The 17,852-nt window shown below is 38.5% G+C and overlaps 1 protein-coding gene across 1 annotated transcript in view; it reads left to right on the top strand.

Moving 5' to 3' along the window:
• Positions 1 to 14,735, top strand: part of NSMCE2 (NSE2 (MMS21) homolog, SMC5-SMC6 complex SUMO ligase) — a 213,640-nt gene extending 198,905 nt beyond the window's left edge. Inside the window, exons 5-7 of the mRNA XM_063451068.1 lie at positions 11,321 to 11,424; positions 12,097 to 12,203; positions 14,362 to 14,735. Coding sequence (XP_063307138.1) covers positions 11,321 to 11,424; positions 12,097 to 12,203; positions 14,362 to 14,467 — 317 coding nt within the window. The 3' untranslated portion in view covers positions 14,468 to 14,735. The remainder of the gene's footprint in view (positions 1 to 11,320; positions 11,425 to 12,096; positions 12,204 to 14,361) is intronic.
• The last annotated feature ends 3,117 nt before the right edge of the window (positions 14,736 to 17,852 follow it).

Here is a 17,852-nt window from a genome sequence, read left to right as displayed (position 1 = left end):
AGCCGCTGAATGTGTATTTACCCTTCAGATGTTTTTAGGGTTTTAACATGCATCAGAAGTGTACACCTGCCATAGATGACAGATGTTAAAAAGTTAGGGGAGTTTACTTTTTTAGATCCATTGGTTTTCTGTTATAGAAGTCAATGTGTTTTAAATAAGTTGTAATATATGTGTGTGGCTTCTCTTAAACAACACAAACCATATACAAAATGGTAATACATTTAAAAAAAAAAGTCATTTAGTGGCCGACTTGTCTTTTTAATGCTTTGTTTTGCTGTTGCAATGATGAGTTACTCTTATTATTACTTCTTATATGATTCTAAGGAGCATTTTGGGGTCACAAAACCAGTGTTGATAGTGTTTCTATCCCCTGTATAATGCCTTTGCACCCAGACCTCATGTCGTGTTTGTGTTGGTCATCCATCTCAACAAATCAGGTGGTAAAACAAAGGAAAGCCATTGACCTCTGTAGGGATCTGCAGTGGATATTGACCTTTAAGATGGTTTTGTTATACATAACACAATTCCCTTGTCACCTTCTTCCCTTCCAAATTGAGGCATGTACCACATATTCTTGCTGGTCTTGCCTACATGAAACATATTAAACAATAGGTATCCCTTAGTATAACATGGAGAGTAGATTTCATGGTTATACATCAGGACTGACCCTAAGACACAGTTGTCATAAGACAGTGCTTCTATTGATAATTATTAGGGATCGGCCGATATTGATTTTTTAGAGCCGATACCGATAATCTGTGAACTTTCAGGCTGATAGCCGATAACTTACCAATACCGATATTCTGGTCATTTACCATTTTAAAAAGATAAACTATTTCTACACAAATCTACGGTTAACTGAACATGTTTATTATTATTATTATTATTATTATTTTTTGCAAATCTTTTTTTTTGTTCTTGTAAATGCACAAAATATATATGCCAGTCAGAATTGTTTGTTTTCAAGAATAGGTGTGTAGTGGATGCAGTGAGAGTATTTGATTAGTGAATGCAGTGTGTTTGTGTAGTGGGTGCAGTGAGAGTATTTGATTAGTGAATGTAGTGGGTGCAGTGTATGTTTGTGTAGTGTGTATATAATGAATGCAGTTTGTGTAGTGTGTATATAATGAATGCAGTTTGTGTAGTGTGTATATAATGAATGCAGTGTGTGTTTGTGTAGTGTGTTTATAGTGAATGCAGAGTGTGTTTGTGTAGTGTGTATATAATGAATGCAGAGTGTGTGTGTATAGTGGAAACAGTGTATGTGTGTTTGTGTAATTTATATATAGTGAATGCAGTGTGTGTTTGTGTAGTATGTATATAATGAATGCAGTGTGTATATAGTGAATGCAGTGAGTAGTTGTGTAGTGTGTATTTAATGAATGCAGAGTGTTTGTGTAGTGTGTGTATAGTGGATGCAGTGTCTGTGTTTGTGTAATGTGTATATAGTGGATGCAGTGTGTGTTTGTGTATTGTGCATATAATGAATGCAGAGTGTTTGTGTAGTGTGTATATAGTGAATGCAGTGTGTTTGTGTAGTGTGTATATAGTGAATGCAGAGAGTGTGTGTTTTTATGTAGGTATGTAATGTGTGTAAAATGGGGGCCTGTGTGCTGTGCAGAGCGTTGCCATGGTAACCCATAGCAACATTCTGACGGCCACAGGACTCGTGAGAGTTAGACAGGGGAGCTGAAGGGAGCTGCTGGGAAGGTAAGTAAGAGTGTGCTGGGCCCCCCAGGATCCTGATGGCGGCCCTGGTCTGCATTATCGGCAATAATGGCATCTATGCTGAAAATACAGTATATCGGACGATAATATCGGCCAGACCGGTAATCGGTCAATCCCTGATAATTACTCATGGAACACTATAGCCTTAGGAATACAAATTATTAACCACTGATTAGGTGTCTCCCCTCGACTGCCTCCATGAAGTATGTAAGATTTACTTACCTTTCTTCCCTCGTTGCTCTGGTCTCTCTGTAGCAGCGCTGCCTCCAAGGTTAAGGTCATCTATTTTGATGATCTCAGCCAAGCCAATGCTTCCCTATAGGGAAGCATTGGAAGGCTACTGCACTGCGTGCACTGCAAATCGTCAGTATCCGTATCTTCTCATATGGGGAGGTTTCCAAGTGACAGCCACTAGAGGGGACCTAGTCAGCATTGTAAACTCTGTCCTTTCTCGGAAAAGACAGAGCTCACAATGTTGATCCTGCAAGGACATGCTATATGCCTCAAACCGTACATTAAGCTGTAGTGCTTCTGGTGACTATAGTGTCTTTTTTAAGTAATCCACATCTCATGACTTGCCGATCTGTGCACAAACAGAGATGTCTTCAGACGAGACAGTAATATATATCTGTGCCAGACTGTGTGATTTTATGAATCAGCTCATTCACGCTAAAATTGGCTTTAAAAACATGTAGCGTTCCCATCTTTGGTGACATCCCCTCCTTGCATCAATATATTTAATTTATATAGAATCATTGGAAAACCTCTTAGTGGCACTACCTTCCTCGTCTAACAGAATGTGACGTTGAATGACTAAGATCCTTTCCATTCCATTTGAGAACTATAACATGTTATAATAACATCCTAATTTCTTGATTGTAAACCTGTTGTTTTTATAAGCCTGTTGACCCTGGTTAATACCCTTTATTTATCTTACAGTCTGGAGCAATGTGCGTGCGGATGTGTTCTAACTAGAAATATTATCAACATGTTTTAAAAGAGGTAGACAAAACACACTTGCTTGTTGGTCCTCGACAACAAATGTAAGATTCTTCGCATTGCTAAGCTTTCTCCCCAGTGAGAGGTGCTTAGGGGTGTGGATCGCAACAATGTGTGTGGAGCCGTGTGAAATATTTGCTGGTACCTGTAAGGACAATGGTTTTGAAAACCGAAAACTCACTCACCAGGTCCAAACAACAAAATTACTTGGCTCTTTCAAAGCTGTTTTATTTCCAAAGGCCGTCCCTTCCTGGGTAATTAGAAAAACATTTCTCAGCAAGGCTCGGAGCTCGCTGCTCATAATATTGTTAAATCTATTTTCCCTGTGAATTATTTATACTTCCTCTTATGTTAAAGATAAGATGAGTTCATTTTATTAACCCAACCAATTAGTGGACAAATAGAATGTCTTATTTTGATGCTGACGGATGATTGGCTAATAATTTCTACTCAATAACATCAGGAGTAATTGCTTCATATTCAATAAGGTAATTTGTATTTTTATTATTTAAATGCCACTTTGACATCACAAAGAAAGGATGAAAGTGGGGCATTTCATTTTGTTTACCTTACTTTTCCCTTGGTTCTGTGGTTTGTGATCTCGATATATTAAACTGATGTTCATGTCAAAGAAATTCCTCCATATGAAAGAAAGGAATTCTCTGAAAGGAGTTACATTTCAATTATATCTATCTTTAAAGGACACTATTAGCACCAAAACTGCTTCATCTCAATGGAGCCTTTTAGTGCGTAGACCCTGTCCCTTTTGTCAGACAATGTCAATCATTGAATCAAGAGGACTGGATATTCCTAAACAAGATTTGGAAAACCCAGAAGTGATAGGACCGTTGAAAAAAGGCTAAACATATATCAACCTACTGTGAAAAATATCTAAACTGCTCAAGGGCACTCTACAGAATTTCCATATAAAACTATCAATGTAAACAAGAGTATACCTGATAGTAAAGAAAATAGCCTCTGCTAATTACAAGGACACTATAGTCACCAGAACCACTACAACGTAATGTAGGGGGATCTAGTCTCTATAGCTTGTCCCTGCAGCCTTAGCATTGTAAACACTGCCTTTTCATAGAAAGGGCAGTGTTTACATCGCTGCCACGAACACCTCTAGTGGCAGCCAATTAGACGGCAACTAGAGGTGGTTCTAGTCCAGTGTTGCACAATGTGGCCAAAATATTTTAATTCAAATAAAAAATAAAAAAAATAAGAAAAACTAAATGTTAATTAAACTCTAGTCAGCTTAACGAACTGTAACTAATCTACATATTGGTTCTATATTGGTAATATAGAAGGACTACTTACCATAGCAACAATAATCTTAAAGGACGGCTGTCAACTCCCCAAAAAAAATCATGTAATAATCCTTTTATCAAGTTTTGAAAGGGAATGTTTTTTTTTATTATTATTAAAGAAAGTATGTGAAAGAAAATCATTCATACCCTTACAGTATCCTTCAGCCATATACATACACCTTGGGTCAGTCAGTGTTTGAAAACCGACAGTCTCTATGGTCCTCCCTGCTTTGGTGCAGGATGTGAACCAGGGAAGACCATAGAGAATGACTCTCAGTTTCAAACACTGTCTGACCCAAGGTGTATGAATATGGCTGAAGGATTCTGTAATATACTTAAAGAAGCTATTATACTTTGTAATACTTCAATTTCAAAAGAATCTTCAAAACTTGATGAAAGGATTATTATATTATTAAAAAAATAGTTTTGAGTTGACAGTTGTCATTTAAGGTTCCTCTAACAGTTGATCCAATAGATGCCTTTATTCGCAGAACATTACAAGTAGGGAAATAATGCTGAAATAATGTGCATGCAAGTTCACGGCTTATGGATTATCTCCATTTCAGGGTTATTAAAGGGACACTATAGTCACCTGAACAACTTTAGCTTAATGAAGCAGTTTTGGTGTATAGAACATGTCACTGCAGCCTCACTGCTCAATCCTCTGCCATTTAGGAGTTAAATCCCTTTGTTTATGAACCCTAGTCACACCTTCCTGCATGTGGCTTGCACAGCCTTCCATAAACACTTCCTGTAAAGAGAGCCCTATTTAGGCTTTCTTTGTTGCAAGTTCTGTTTAATTAAGATTGTCTTATCCCCTGCTATGTTAATATATTGCTAGACCCTGCAAGAGCCTCCTGTATGTGATTAAAGTTCAATTTAGAGATTGAGATACAATTATTTTAAGGTAAATTACATCTGTTTGAAAGTGAAACCAGTTTTTTTTTCATGCAGGCTCTGTCAATCATAGCCAGGGGAGGTGTGGCTAGGGCTGCATAAACAGAAACAAAGTGATTTAACTCCTAAATGACAGTGAGTTGAGCAGTGAAATTGCAGGGGAATGATCTATACAATAAAACTGCTTTATTTAGCTAAAATAATTTAGGTGACTATAGTGTTCCTTTAATTGTGTTAAAATAAATAATTCATAGATTGCATGTAACCGTTATAGCTTTATGTACAATATGAATACAGCAGCTCAATATTTGAACTGTTCAACAGATTAACAACTGTTAACACAGACCAGGTTTCCACCATACATCAACAGGAGTGACCTACTTGTTTTCATGGACGAGATACTGTAGCCACAACGTGTTACTCTGACATTAACCAGACTATGTGCCATACTACAGGGGGGAGAACAATGTTACTTGATTGTCTTTATTTGTAGACCTCCTTTTTTGGAATTATGCTGTGAAGAATCTCCTTAAAAAGACAGTCAAACCAACATTTATCGTGTAATGAATGCACGTGACATAATCATATTTAGGTCTATCAGTCCCGGGGTATTATATGGCATCATATATTACAAGGTTCTCCAGGCCTTTCCTAACCTAACATTGAAAGGTTGAACCCAGACATCGATGAACTAAGTGGACTTTTTTTTTGTATGAATGTGATTCCCTAATAGAGTTTTTATTGAGAGCTTATTGTTGGGTTTCAGTATCTATAGGCGTTTCTCCGTGGTTGGACATTTGTCAGATGTTGTGTCGCACTTCAGGATAGGAAATGGGGCGACTTTCATCTGGAGAGTTGTTTTGAGTGGTGGCCAGTTGGTTTGAGTGCTGGACATTTTTTAGACTTTGCATGTGAATTGTCCATTAAATATACATTTGTATTTTAAACTCTCTATGAACCCAGAGGTTAGAAACGGTTCCCAAACTGTGTGCCGCAGCGCCACACAGGAGTGGCGTGGAATGTTTCTGCTGAACAGGGGCCCGGTCGGGTGCCGTGGTCCTTTAAGACCGCGACTGAGCCCCTGTAATGCCGGCCGGCTGGGAGGAAGTGACAACCTGTCACGAAGAGCTTCAAACCCCTCACTCCCACCAGCAGCAGGACTCCAAGCCACCCTCCTGGCACATGAGGTAAGCTAACAGGAGGGTGGCTGGAGATATATTTTTTAAAAATTCTTGTATGTGTATCTAAATGAGTGTGTGTATCTGTATGAGTGTGTGTATGTGTTTGAGTTTGAGTGAGTGTTTGTGTCAGGGTGTTTGTGAGTGTGTGTGTATATGTATACGGCTTGTACCTGTACAGCCAACTCACGCCTGCAGGACTTCTCGCGGGCGGCTCCCTTTTGATGGAATAGCCTGCCTATCGCCATCAGACTCTCCCCTAGTCTTCAATCATTTCAGAAGTGCCTAAAAACTAATTTCTTTAGGAAAGCCTATGGCCTCCCAGACATACCTGTCTCCTAAAGGGCAGCACTTTACTCTCTCCTCCAGCTCTTCTTCACTCCCACCTAATTTGGCTGCTATTTCCTGTCCTAATGTGTTTTACACCCCACCTCCTATAGACTGTAAGCTCGTTTGAGCATGGTCCTCTTCAACCCTTCGTTTCTGTAAGTTTTCTTGTAATTGCCCTATTTATAGTTAAATCCCCCCTCTAATTATATTGTAAAGCGCTACGGAATCTGTTGGCACTATATAAATCGCAATAATAATAATAATATATATATATATATATATATATATATGTCAGTGTGCTTCTGTGTCTGCACACACATCTGTGTATGTGCATCTGTGTGTCAAGGTGTGTGTTTTTTATGTTGTGTTTATTTGCGGTGTGGGCATGTATTAATGTTTTTTCGTGTCAGGATGCGTGTGTATCTATGTGTGTCGGTGTCTATATGAATTTGTGTGTATGTGTCGGTGTATTTACATTCATCTGTGTGTTATTGTGCATGAATATCTGTGTGTGTATGTATGTATTTGGAAGTGTATGCGCATACATGCAAGTAGTCAAAGACCAGCACAACATGCAAGCACACTCCTGAAATCTAACACAAATATTACATACAAACAAACCCCTGCATTCAAACTAAAAAAAATTATACAAACACACCCATTCTCTCAAACACAAATACTTCACACAAATGTACATCTGCATTTAAAAGTGAACATTACATTCAGACACACCCCTGCAATCAAACGCAAACATTACATAAAAACACCCCCCTGTATTAAAACACAATAACTATATACAAGCACCCCTTCAAACACCAACACTGTACATTACTCTATAGTGCCAGTAAATGCCGCAGCGCTGTACAGATATACAACCTAGAAATTTTTACTTTGGGCGCCTTGAACCTAAAAAGTTTGGGAACCACTGGGTTAGAATATAGATTGCTTTGGAAACACAATGAAGCACCTTCCAAATTCATGTACTCTTGCATAAAACTTGGCAGACAGAGTATTTATTCACTGAGCCAGTGATGTCATAAATTGCTTCACTGAGCCAGTGATGTCATAAATTGCTTCACTGAGCCAGTGATGTCATAAATTGTTTCACTGAGCCAGTGATGTCATAAATTGCTTCACTGAGCCAGTGATGTCATAAATTGCTTCACTGAGCCAGTGATGTCATAAATTGCTTCACTGAGCCAGTGATGTCATAAATTGCTTCACTGAGCCAGTGATGTCATAAATTGCTTCACTGAGCCAGTAATGTCATAAATTGCTTCAGTGAGCCAGTAATGTCATAAATTGCTTCAGTGAGCCAGTAATGTCATAAATTGCTTCAGTGAGCCAGTGATGTCATAAATTGCTTCACTGAGCCAGTGATGTCATAAATTGCTTCACCGACTCTGATGTCCAGTAATAAAAAAAGTCTCTTGATCTTTATAAAAGGAATCCTTTCTATGGTACTCTTTTTGCATTGATGACATATATGCACATGTTTTACAAAGATCAATTCCTCGCATGAAAACAAAGCATTACAAAAATCAGTGTGAAGATTCATTTTTCAATCCTAGCCCCCTTATAAGACATCTCTTAAGGCAGCAGTTCCCAATCTGTGATACCAGTTCTCCCAGGGGTCTGCGGAAAAAATTGGGACTTCCGCATCCATTTGGAAATGGCTGCCGCCAATAATGAGCTCCACATCCTATCGTCATCCCCTCTCCAACTGCCTGCCAATGAAGCATGCTGTATCCTCACGTCACCCCTCACATTGATTCCCCTTAACACAGAGCAGAGGACAGAAGGAGGCTTCTAATACAAGGGGTGGACATCCGGGGGAGCAGGGGGGAAACTGCCCCCCGGGCCTCTCTGAGTCCCCTGTATATGTATAATATGAACACATCAGAAAAAGTGTCCAATACCTCTTGAAATAAGTACACAAAGAAAAAGCACTGTATATACTAGGCACCTGCCAGGTTTATTTGAATATAATCATTTATTTTAATATACATTTTAATGATACTTCAGAATTACCAGCAAGATGAGGGCTTAGGAGGTGTGAGGCCTTAGGCAGTCATCTAATTATAGAGACATCTCTGGCTAGTTAAATGTAGGGATCATATTTATTAGCATTATTAAAATGTATTTTTACAGTCTCGTTTGTATGTTTTCATTCCATAAACATGGCAATACCTCCACTTTCATGCTATTTTCATCAATCAATATGTGATGTCAATCATGATGGATATTTCATTTTTCTCTATATTGGCAACACCTATCAGGGTAATTCACTAAATTAAGGATTGACATAGAATTTCACATTTAACTCCATAGTAGGCAAACTGAAAGCAGAGCTGACTTACAGAATGTTTCTAGTTTGGCTATGTTGGTCTTCAATTTGAAATTCTCTTTAAAGTATCACATTAGTGAATAACCCTTATAAGTTATGTTTACAGGGGGTGGGGGGAGGAGGGAGGAGTATGAGGGGTACAATTTATAAAAATGGGCAGAAAAGGCCCACAAGTAAAAAAAGGTTGGAAGCCACTACCTAAAGCAAGCATGTCAAACGTGCGGCCCACCTGCCCTGTGGCCAGTTTGTGCTGTGGCTGTGACCGGCTGTAAGACAGGAAAGATATTTCTTGTCTGATTATTGTCTTCCCTCCCACGGACGATTGCGTGATCTCGCAGAGCAGCCATTCCCCCTTCCCTCCTGCTCGCAGTGTCAGAGGAGCGTCTGGTCTACTTGAGTAGAGAAGAGCAGAGCTGGAACTGGAGGATGGGCGGCTCATCTTAAGATAGGAGAAGAGGGGCTTAGGGGACCTTCCTGCTTGGTGTGTTAAATGAGGGGGGCGGGGGGTAGTGTATTAGATTGAGGGGGTAGTGTATTAATTTTAGGGAGGGATGGAGGCAGTGTATTAAATTGGGGGACAGATCAGGGCAGTGTACTAGAGTGGTGGGAGGGGGAGATAGTATATTAGAGTGCTGGGACAAGGGGCAGTGTATTCAATTAGAGTGGAGGGAGGAAGGGCAGTGTATTAGATTAAGGGGCAGTGTATTAGAATTGGTGGAGGGAGGGGGGCAGTGTATTAGATTAAGTGAAGGGGTTAGTGTATTAGAGTGGAGGGAGGGGGCAGTGTTTTAGATTAAGGGGCAGTGTATTTGAATGGGTGAAGGGGGCAATGTATTAGAGTGGAGGGAGGGGGGCAGTGTATTAGATTTGGGGGCTATGTATTGGATTTGGGGGCAGTGCATTAGAATGGGTGGAGGTGCAATATATTGGATTTGGGGGCAGTGTATTATAAAGGGGGTAGGGGGCAGTGTATTAGGGTATGCATGGAGGCGCTGAACGTTCCCCATGGGCACACTGATTAGCCGTGCACCTTTTTGCCACTCATGCACAATAGCCTCCCAATTCCCAAGTTTGATAATCTCAGCCAAAGTGAAGAACACTCATAGAACTTTAAAATAAACAAGATAACAGAATTTGTTTTTTACAGCTGCGTAACAGCATTCATTCACCATTTCAGTCCCATTGCCAAACTTTTCTTGATATGTCAAGATAGTTGGACTGAAACATTGGTTATATGCAAATGCACGTCTCCTTAAAATAAATTTGCTCTTTTGTGTACTTTGAAGCCCTACAAGTGTGAGGACGTCCAGTGTCAGGCTTTTTTTATACTGTACTTTTCTAAATAAACCTTTTCTATGAAAACTGAAATTTAGTTTTTTGCGGCCCACATAAACTGAAACCTTGTTTATGTGTCCTGTGAGTTTGACATGCTTGCTGTAGTCGATATATTCAGCCAGGTTTTAGACTTTGTTTTGGTAGTATGTGTAAAATGGCGATTTCTGCCTGCAGTAACTCATTTACCATAGCAGCCCTGCCTTCCACAATACAAAGTAGACCCATTTCATCCTCAAAATGAACAACTGGCGGAATAAAATAGGAAGTGGAAATGTAAAAGGGGAATTAATGCTTAGTTTTTGTTTGTTTTTCGCATATAAAATTCTTATTATTTCTGGCTGTATGATAAATGTAATCTCAGCCTTTGCTTGTATATATTTTTTTTTGCATATAAAATTTGTATTATTCTGGCTGTATTTTTCATGTTTTTTTCTTTCCTTAAATAACTTTTTAACCTCACTGATACGGGCTATCTAAGGCTTAGTCAGAGGATTAATTGGATCCTGGTGCTCAAGACCCTATTCTTGTTCTCACCACTTATTTTATATGACTGGAGTGTTGAGTGGCTTCTGTCTGACCTCAGCATCAATCAGAGTAACCAGTTAGCATTGTGATGCTACCAGGATATGCCACCAATAGCGAAAGCTAACGTAAAATAGCCACCATTTCAGGAAAAAAACAATACATGAAAAAAATCACAGAATAAGAAAAATGTTCTAATGACAAATACATTTAAGGAAGAAAATATAATAAATTAGACTTATTCATTAACCTTGGCAACGCAGATGGTTGCAAAGTGCTCTCCCATCCTGTTAAACCAGCCTAAGACTAGATTTATTGGTTTAGTTTTTTTGAAATGACTTCCTTTTGCTGCAGTGCAAGTTAGTAAAACCAGTGTTATTATGGATTTACCTCTTTAGACAGCACCAGATGATTAGAATGTTTGAACGTAGTCCAATGTTTTCAATTATTTGTGCCATTTTCTTCCTCTTTCAAATCGACCGTGGTGGAAAATGACTAACAAACTCTATGTATGTGCCATCTACAGAGATAACAAGTGGACAACTGTTGGAAATGACTCTTCTAATTCCTGTTTTTATACTCAGTTAACCGTTTCTTATCCTATTGATCAGTACATAATTTATGTCCGTTTGCGCTGGCCATCAAGCTTTTATTTTATTGTTGTTTCACAGTGGGCGTTTCACAAGATGAGACAACAGAGGAGACATTTGAAGATGTTGATGAAGAAATTACAGTTACCCAGAGCCAGTTGAATTTGATTTGCCCTATTACACAGGTATACATGTTATAGATTTGTCGTATGTGTGTATTGATATGACTATACAATAAATATGGGGCGTGGGGATGCGCACAGGTGTATCAAAAAGTTTAGAACTCTACCAGTTTTTATTGAAATGCAAGCAGTTCCAGTATAGTATCGTAATTACAAGAAAATGGATATTAACAAAGAAAGACAAGCCAGCCATTATAACCCTTAAAATGATAGGTCTTTCTTCTAGAGCAGGGATAGGCAACCTTCGGCATTCCAGATGTTGTGGACTACATCTCCCATGATGCTGGCAGTGCATCATGGGAGGTGTAGTCCAAAACATCTGGAGTGCCAATGGTTGCCTATGCCTGCTCTAGAGACTACCAGAGTCCGGGAGTACAGTTTCTGTGTAAGCGTTAAATATTATCGAAAATTATCTAATTAAGGACTAATTCTATTTCACGCATTGATAATAATCGGGTCCTCATCACAGGATGGGATGTGCTGCTTATTTAGTATTTTGAGATTAATACAGTAAGTCCTGTTGTTAAATGAGTGACGCCGTTCTATATAGGACTTTTAAAGGCTGGATTACTTGTGACAGACTATTTCCGTTGTTGGTTCTCGTGGGTAAAAAATATCCATTTACTAGCCTTGATCTCATTTGTCTATTGATTTATTTTTCTGCTTCTATCTCAGGTGAAAATGACAAATCCAGTAAAGAACAAAGTGTGTGGGCACACGTACCAAAAAGACGCAATTGAAAATATGATTCAAAACAGTCAACTTAAGAAGAAGAAAACCAGGTGAGTTCCTAAAAAAAGGTTTTTGTTCTTTATATCGTTTTCTGAAACATGTTGCAAAACTAAATTGTTTTCTTCCTCATAAAATTGTGTTGTAATCGTTTCCCTGTTACCTAGTTTTCTATAGTAACTGTAAATAAAACACAAAAAAATGAAATAACTCATAAAATAAAACCAATCGTGTTGTATGTTCACACGACATATACAGCTTTATTGCTGGAATGCTCTCTGACACATTATAGCTTTAGAATTGTATCCTCTCTTATGGCAGCTTCTAGCAAGCCCAGTCATTATAATAGCAAACTTTTAGAAATCTGTACTCAGATTGTGCTCAACTCAAACCTTAAATGAATTACCCTTAAATGAATCTGCCCGTTTAAAGCATGGTTTAATTTTCTTCTTTGGAATGTTATTGTCCCTGGTTCAAGCTAGCTCAGATCATCATTACCCTTACATTGTTAGGAGTCTGATATTAAGTTATTGTGCTTCGAAATTGATTAATTATTTTCTACCCAAACCTGTGCATTTACCGAGTAAATGTAACTTTGCATCAGTGAGCTTTTTAATATAAATATAGCAAATCAAACTCGTTATAACCCTCCTCCTTCAGTCTACGCCTAAACAACAAACGGACCTCTCCACATGGACTCCATCAATCCCTCTGCATCATGCATCAAATGTATACAGGAGCACATATGGCTCAAAAGTGCAGTGCTCCACATACAAAACACTACTCTATATAAAATTGATGTCTGGTTTCAGCGTATGTTCCTTATAAAAACCCATAAGAAGGCTATTTGACCATTTTTATTTATCTGCTGTGTAACATGCACTATATATGTTTAGATTGTATTTGTGGTTCTGCATTTGTTCATTTAATCAAGGCACACTCAGCAGCGAAGACAGTGGTTAAACATATTCAGCTTTTTATTTTACTGCCACCACAAAGTCAAATAAATAGCAAACTATCATACACTGGATTAAACAGGCCTCATCAGCAAAGTATTGGGAAAATCAAAGATATATCGCAGTCAGAATCGCTCACTCTTGGCAGGTTTATAGATTCCTGTAGACAAAGTGGAGGGCCATGCATGGAGATCACATGGAATTACAATGTTTAATGTATTTGTATTTGCAGCATTTCTTCCTTGTGCTAGGTTTGCCCGAGTCTGCATGACACTAGTGTGGAGAGTGTTTTACACTATGGCACCAATTCAGCTTACCTGATACACCTTTAGTCGGGCAACTGCAATAAATTTAACACATAAATCATTTCTCTTTCTTGGCTTATTCTTTATATGAAAAACATTTACCAAGGAGTGAATTTTAAAAGTGAATGTAACTTTTACACATGTTGACATATCTATAATATTCTCTTGTTTGTTCACTATGCATTATAGTATCAATCATAATCTCTCAAATGTTTTATTGTTTTAAAGTCATATTAGCCTGGCTAATGGTTACATCTGTTAGTCGGGTTTTCTAAAGCAGCTTGGATGCCCTTTTGGGATTACAGAGTATGAAGCAATATAGCTGCAAATTAGATTTCTGGCGCATGTTCCTTGTATGTGCAGCAGCTTAACCTTCCCAAATCAGAGTCTCTTCTTTTTGGTCGTAGATACAAATAGAACAGGGAGTGTAGGGAAGTAGCGCTTTACAGATAAAGTACTTGTATAAAATCCAATGGAGCAATAAAAAAGAAAAATATAGTGTAGTATGCCTTAGAGAAGTAAAGGGAAAAACAAAGAAAAGTATTGCAATTACACTTTTCTGAAGCCAACGTTTGGCTTCATATCACAGCGTCTGGAAGCCGATATTTAGCTCCAGAAAAGTGTAAGTGCAATACTTTTCTTTGTTTTTGCCTCTACGTCTCTAAGACATACTACACTATATTTGCATTCCTGTCCATTGTTTCTTGTATATTGCTCCATTAGATTTTTTTACAAGGACTTTATCTGTAAAGCGCTGCTTCTCTACACTCCCTGTTCCAATCAAACAGCTGTCTTATGCCTAATTTTACTCAACAAATTGAATAAAATCTACAGACAAAAGCGAATAAGCCGTGTTTTAGAAGACATGCCTATCATGGTTTGCCTATCATGTTTTGCGTGTAAAAATACATGAAACTGATGCCGTGCACTTCTCTTCTATTCCTTAACAGATGCCCGAAGATTGGATGTGATCACGCGGATATAAAGATAGCAGATCTCATTCCAGACATAGCACTAAAAAGAGCCATTGATATTCAAAATAAACAGAAAAAGTGAGATTATTAGTCAGCTGCCTGTGTTCTATCCAAAAATGAAGAAATGTTGCGGAGTGTCCTATGACTGCACATTGCGAGCCGCTTGTGTAATGCATTGAGACTGAGAGACGTTTATTTGCAAACAGAGTTAAACAATTTGAGTGATTGAGTAAGAGTTGTAAAGATGGTGCCTCAAACTCTTTAATTTCACTGCCTTGTTCAGTTCACTTTGGGTCTTTTTTTTTTTCCTTAATCTGAAACATTTATTGCATAATAAAATGTTTAAATTATGTTCCCATGGTTTTTGTCTGATCAGCTTTACAAATTAAGAAACCCTTGTTTCCTGTTTAACATAAGGGTCATTTGCTTTTTACCAGCTAATATTGTGACTGGTCCTGAGACTTCACCGTGGATCATTTATGTAAAATTAGGGAATAAAGGGGCATTTTGTAAAAGGTTAACTTTATAAATAGGAGGTATTGAGGTCATAATTAAAGAATCCCAGAGTCGCAAGTTTGACTCCTTACCAGATCAACTCAGTGTTTCATAAAATCCTTATTTTTCTCAAAATAACTTCACAATAATGGTCCGTTTTTTTGTGTGTTTTAATTGGTGCAACATCTCTGTATCTCTTCCTACAAGGTAACATACCTGCAAACAATCTGACTTTAACGAAGGAGTTTGTATTACCTGATTCAAGTAATTGGTTCAGATACATGTTACCAATTTGTACAGCTCCGGAAAAGACGGACCTATACTATATTTGAAATATTGCCTTTTAATAAAATTAAACATCAGCACTCATTATCACAAAGTCATATTTCAGAATAAATGGAATTGTGACTATTGTACTCACCAGACATCCAAAACAAATCAAACCTACTTTCCAGAATAATTTGATTTTTATCAGACTTCTTTGTTATGTGTTATATATTCCTTTTTAAGTATTCATATTAAATACGGCGGGTAATTTTAAAGTTAATGTAGCATTACAGTTTCACTTCTGTATTAATAAATACATATAAATACTTGCTTTTTAAATGATTAATAAATACTTCCTCCTCAGTGTGATCCATTAATGAAACTCACCCCCAGTTCCTCCTGTCACCCCTAAGAAACCACTCATGCTGTAGTTGCTGTGATGGAGAACATTTATGTCTATAACTGTATAATTGTCTGTCTGTCTGTGATTGTGTTTGTATGTATGTGACTGATTGTATGGCTGTGTGTGATTGCATGTCCATGTATGTTGTGACTGTGTGTCTGAATTTGTCTGAAATTTCAGTATGTCTTGATTCGTAGGCTGGTTTTCACTCTTCTAGACTCTCAGTCTGTCTCATTGTGTGTTCAAGATGTAAAATACTAGCCAAGATTGGGATTACAGAGAGCAGCATGATCAAGATATTAGTTGGGGTAAGGAATGCTGAGAGCTGAATTGTAAAACAATTGCCAGGATCATGATATAAGAAAAAGTCTGATGTCCCACCCAAGGGTCCAAATACCAGGGAAAAAACACTAAGCAGATGCTAAACGCTGTTTTGAATAAACGGAAGCTACAACAGGGCATCAACCAAGCTCAGCTCTGAAAGATCTCACTTGAACATTAACATGCAGATCAACCAAGCTATGCGAAGTATCCTCAATAGTGTTTTATGGACAATGGGACCTTATATATTATCCCATGAGGCATAGGGGTTAATGTAAAAAAACATGCTTGTATACTCTCTCAGAACTTGCTACTAAAATGCACCAACAAACATATTATTGCAGCTTAACTATGTAGTGACACTGTATATATTTACAGGAGGTTTCAGGAAATCTCCTACATACTATGTGTCACATTCTTAAAAATACATCAAGAAATGAGCACATTAGATATTTAAAGAGACACTAGAGTCACCAGAACAACTACAGCTTGATGTAGTTGTTCTGGTGTCTAGAGCCTGTCCCTGTAGGCTTTTTAATGTAAACACTACATTTTTAGTGAAAAGACAGTGTTTACATTACAGCCTAAGAACACCTTTGTGGCAGTCACTGAGACGGCCAATAAAGGTGCTTCCTGGGTACTGACGTTCAGCGTATCCACACTGGATGCTGGACACTCCATATAGAGATGCATTGATTCAATGCATCTCGATTAGGAGATGCTGATTGGTGCCACATAGCGCTTTGCCGCACATGCGCAATAGCCTCAGCATTGGCTTGGCTAAAATCATCAAGATGGATATTCTCAGTCGTGGAGGTGGGGCCGACCGAGTCCTGCTCGGCATGGGGGAAAAAAGGTAATTAAAATCGCCTTTCCCATGCGATCTAAGGGGGACCTAAATAGTTTAAAGCTATAGTGTCAGGAATACATGTTTTTATTCCTGACTTTAATGTTCCTTTAAGTAGTTTTGCACATTATAGGAAATTCCTGGAAAGACAAACCCTTGGAATGCAATCTGATAAAATCACATTGCTAACATACATCACAATGGTGGCGTTTTTTTTTTTAAATTCAAGCACGAGTTGTTGTCCTACTGCGCAATATTACAGTTTTATCTCCTCATCGGAGAATAGTTGTGTATTTCAATGCTGGTTCTTGCACAACATTTTCTGCATTATGGCAAAGTATTTCAACATGAGCCATTTTTAGTTCCATTGGTACGGTGATTACAACTATACAGGGGCAATTTAAAATATCACAGCTTGTAAATACAACAAACCTTTAACTTCACACTGTACAAATATTTCAGAAAGAATGTTACTACTTGTGCAAGAAATTAAGAAAACCCCTAAACGTAACAAAGTTGTTAAATGCAGCTTTTAGTAAAAGCGTGCAATTTGAGCTTTTTTTTTTTTTTTTTTTTAAATGTTTCTGATCACTGGAGAAAGATACTTAAAGGACCACTCTAGGCACCCAGACCACTTCAGCTTAATGAGGTGGTCTGGGTGCCAGGTCCTTCTAGGGTTAACCCATTTTTTCATAAACATAGCAGTTTCAGAGAAACTGCTATGTTTATGAATGGGTTAAGCCTTCCCCCTATGTCCTCTAGTGGCTGTCTCATTGACAGCCGCTAGAGGCGCTTGTGTGCTTCTCACTGTGATTTTCACAGTGAGAGCACGCCAGCGTCCATAGGAAAGCATTATGAATGCTTTCCTATGTGACCGGCTGAATGCGCGCGCAGCTCTTGCCGCGCTTGCGCATTCAGCCGACGGGGAGGAGAAGAGGAGGATCGGAGGTGGAGAGCAGGAGGAGATCTCTCCGCCCAGCGCTGAAAAAAGGTAAGATTTAACCCCTTTCCCCTTTCCAGAGCCGGGCGGGAGGGGGTCCCTGAGGGTGGGGGCACCCTCAGGGCACTCTAGTGCCAGGAAAACGAGTATGCTTTCCTGGCACTAGAGTGGTCCTTTAACTGGGAGGTGAAACT

This window comes from Pelobates fuscus, chromosome 4 (assembly GCF_036172605.1).
Source record: "Pelobates fuscus isolate aPelFus1 chromosome 4, aPelFus1.pri, whole genome shotgun sequence".
In the NCBI taxonomy this organism is placed as follows: domain Eukaryota; kingdom Metazoa; phylum Chordata; class Amphibia; order Anura; family Pelobatidae; genus Pelobates; species Pelobates fuscus.
The sequence above is the reverse complement of the archived record's forward strand: the minus strand, read 5'-3'. Positions and strand labels throughout refer to the sequence as shown.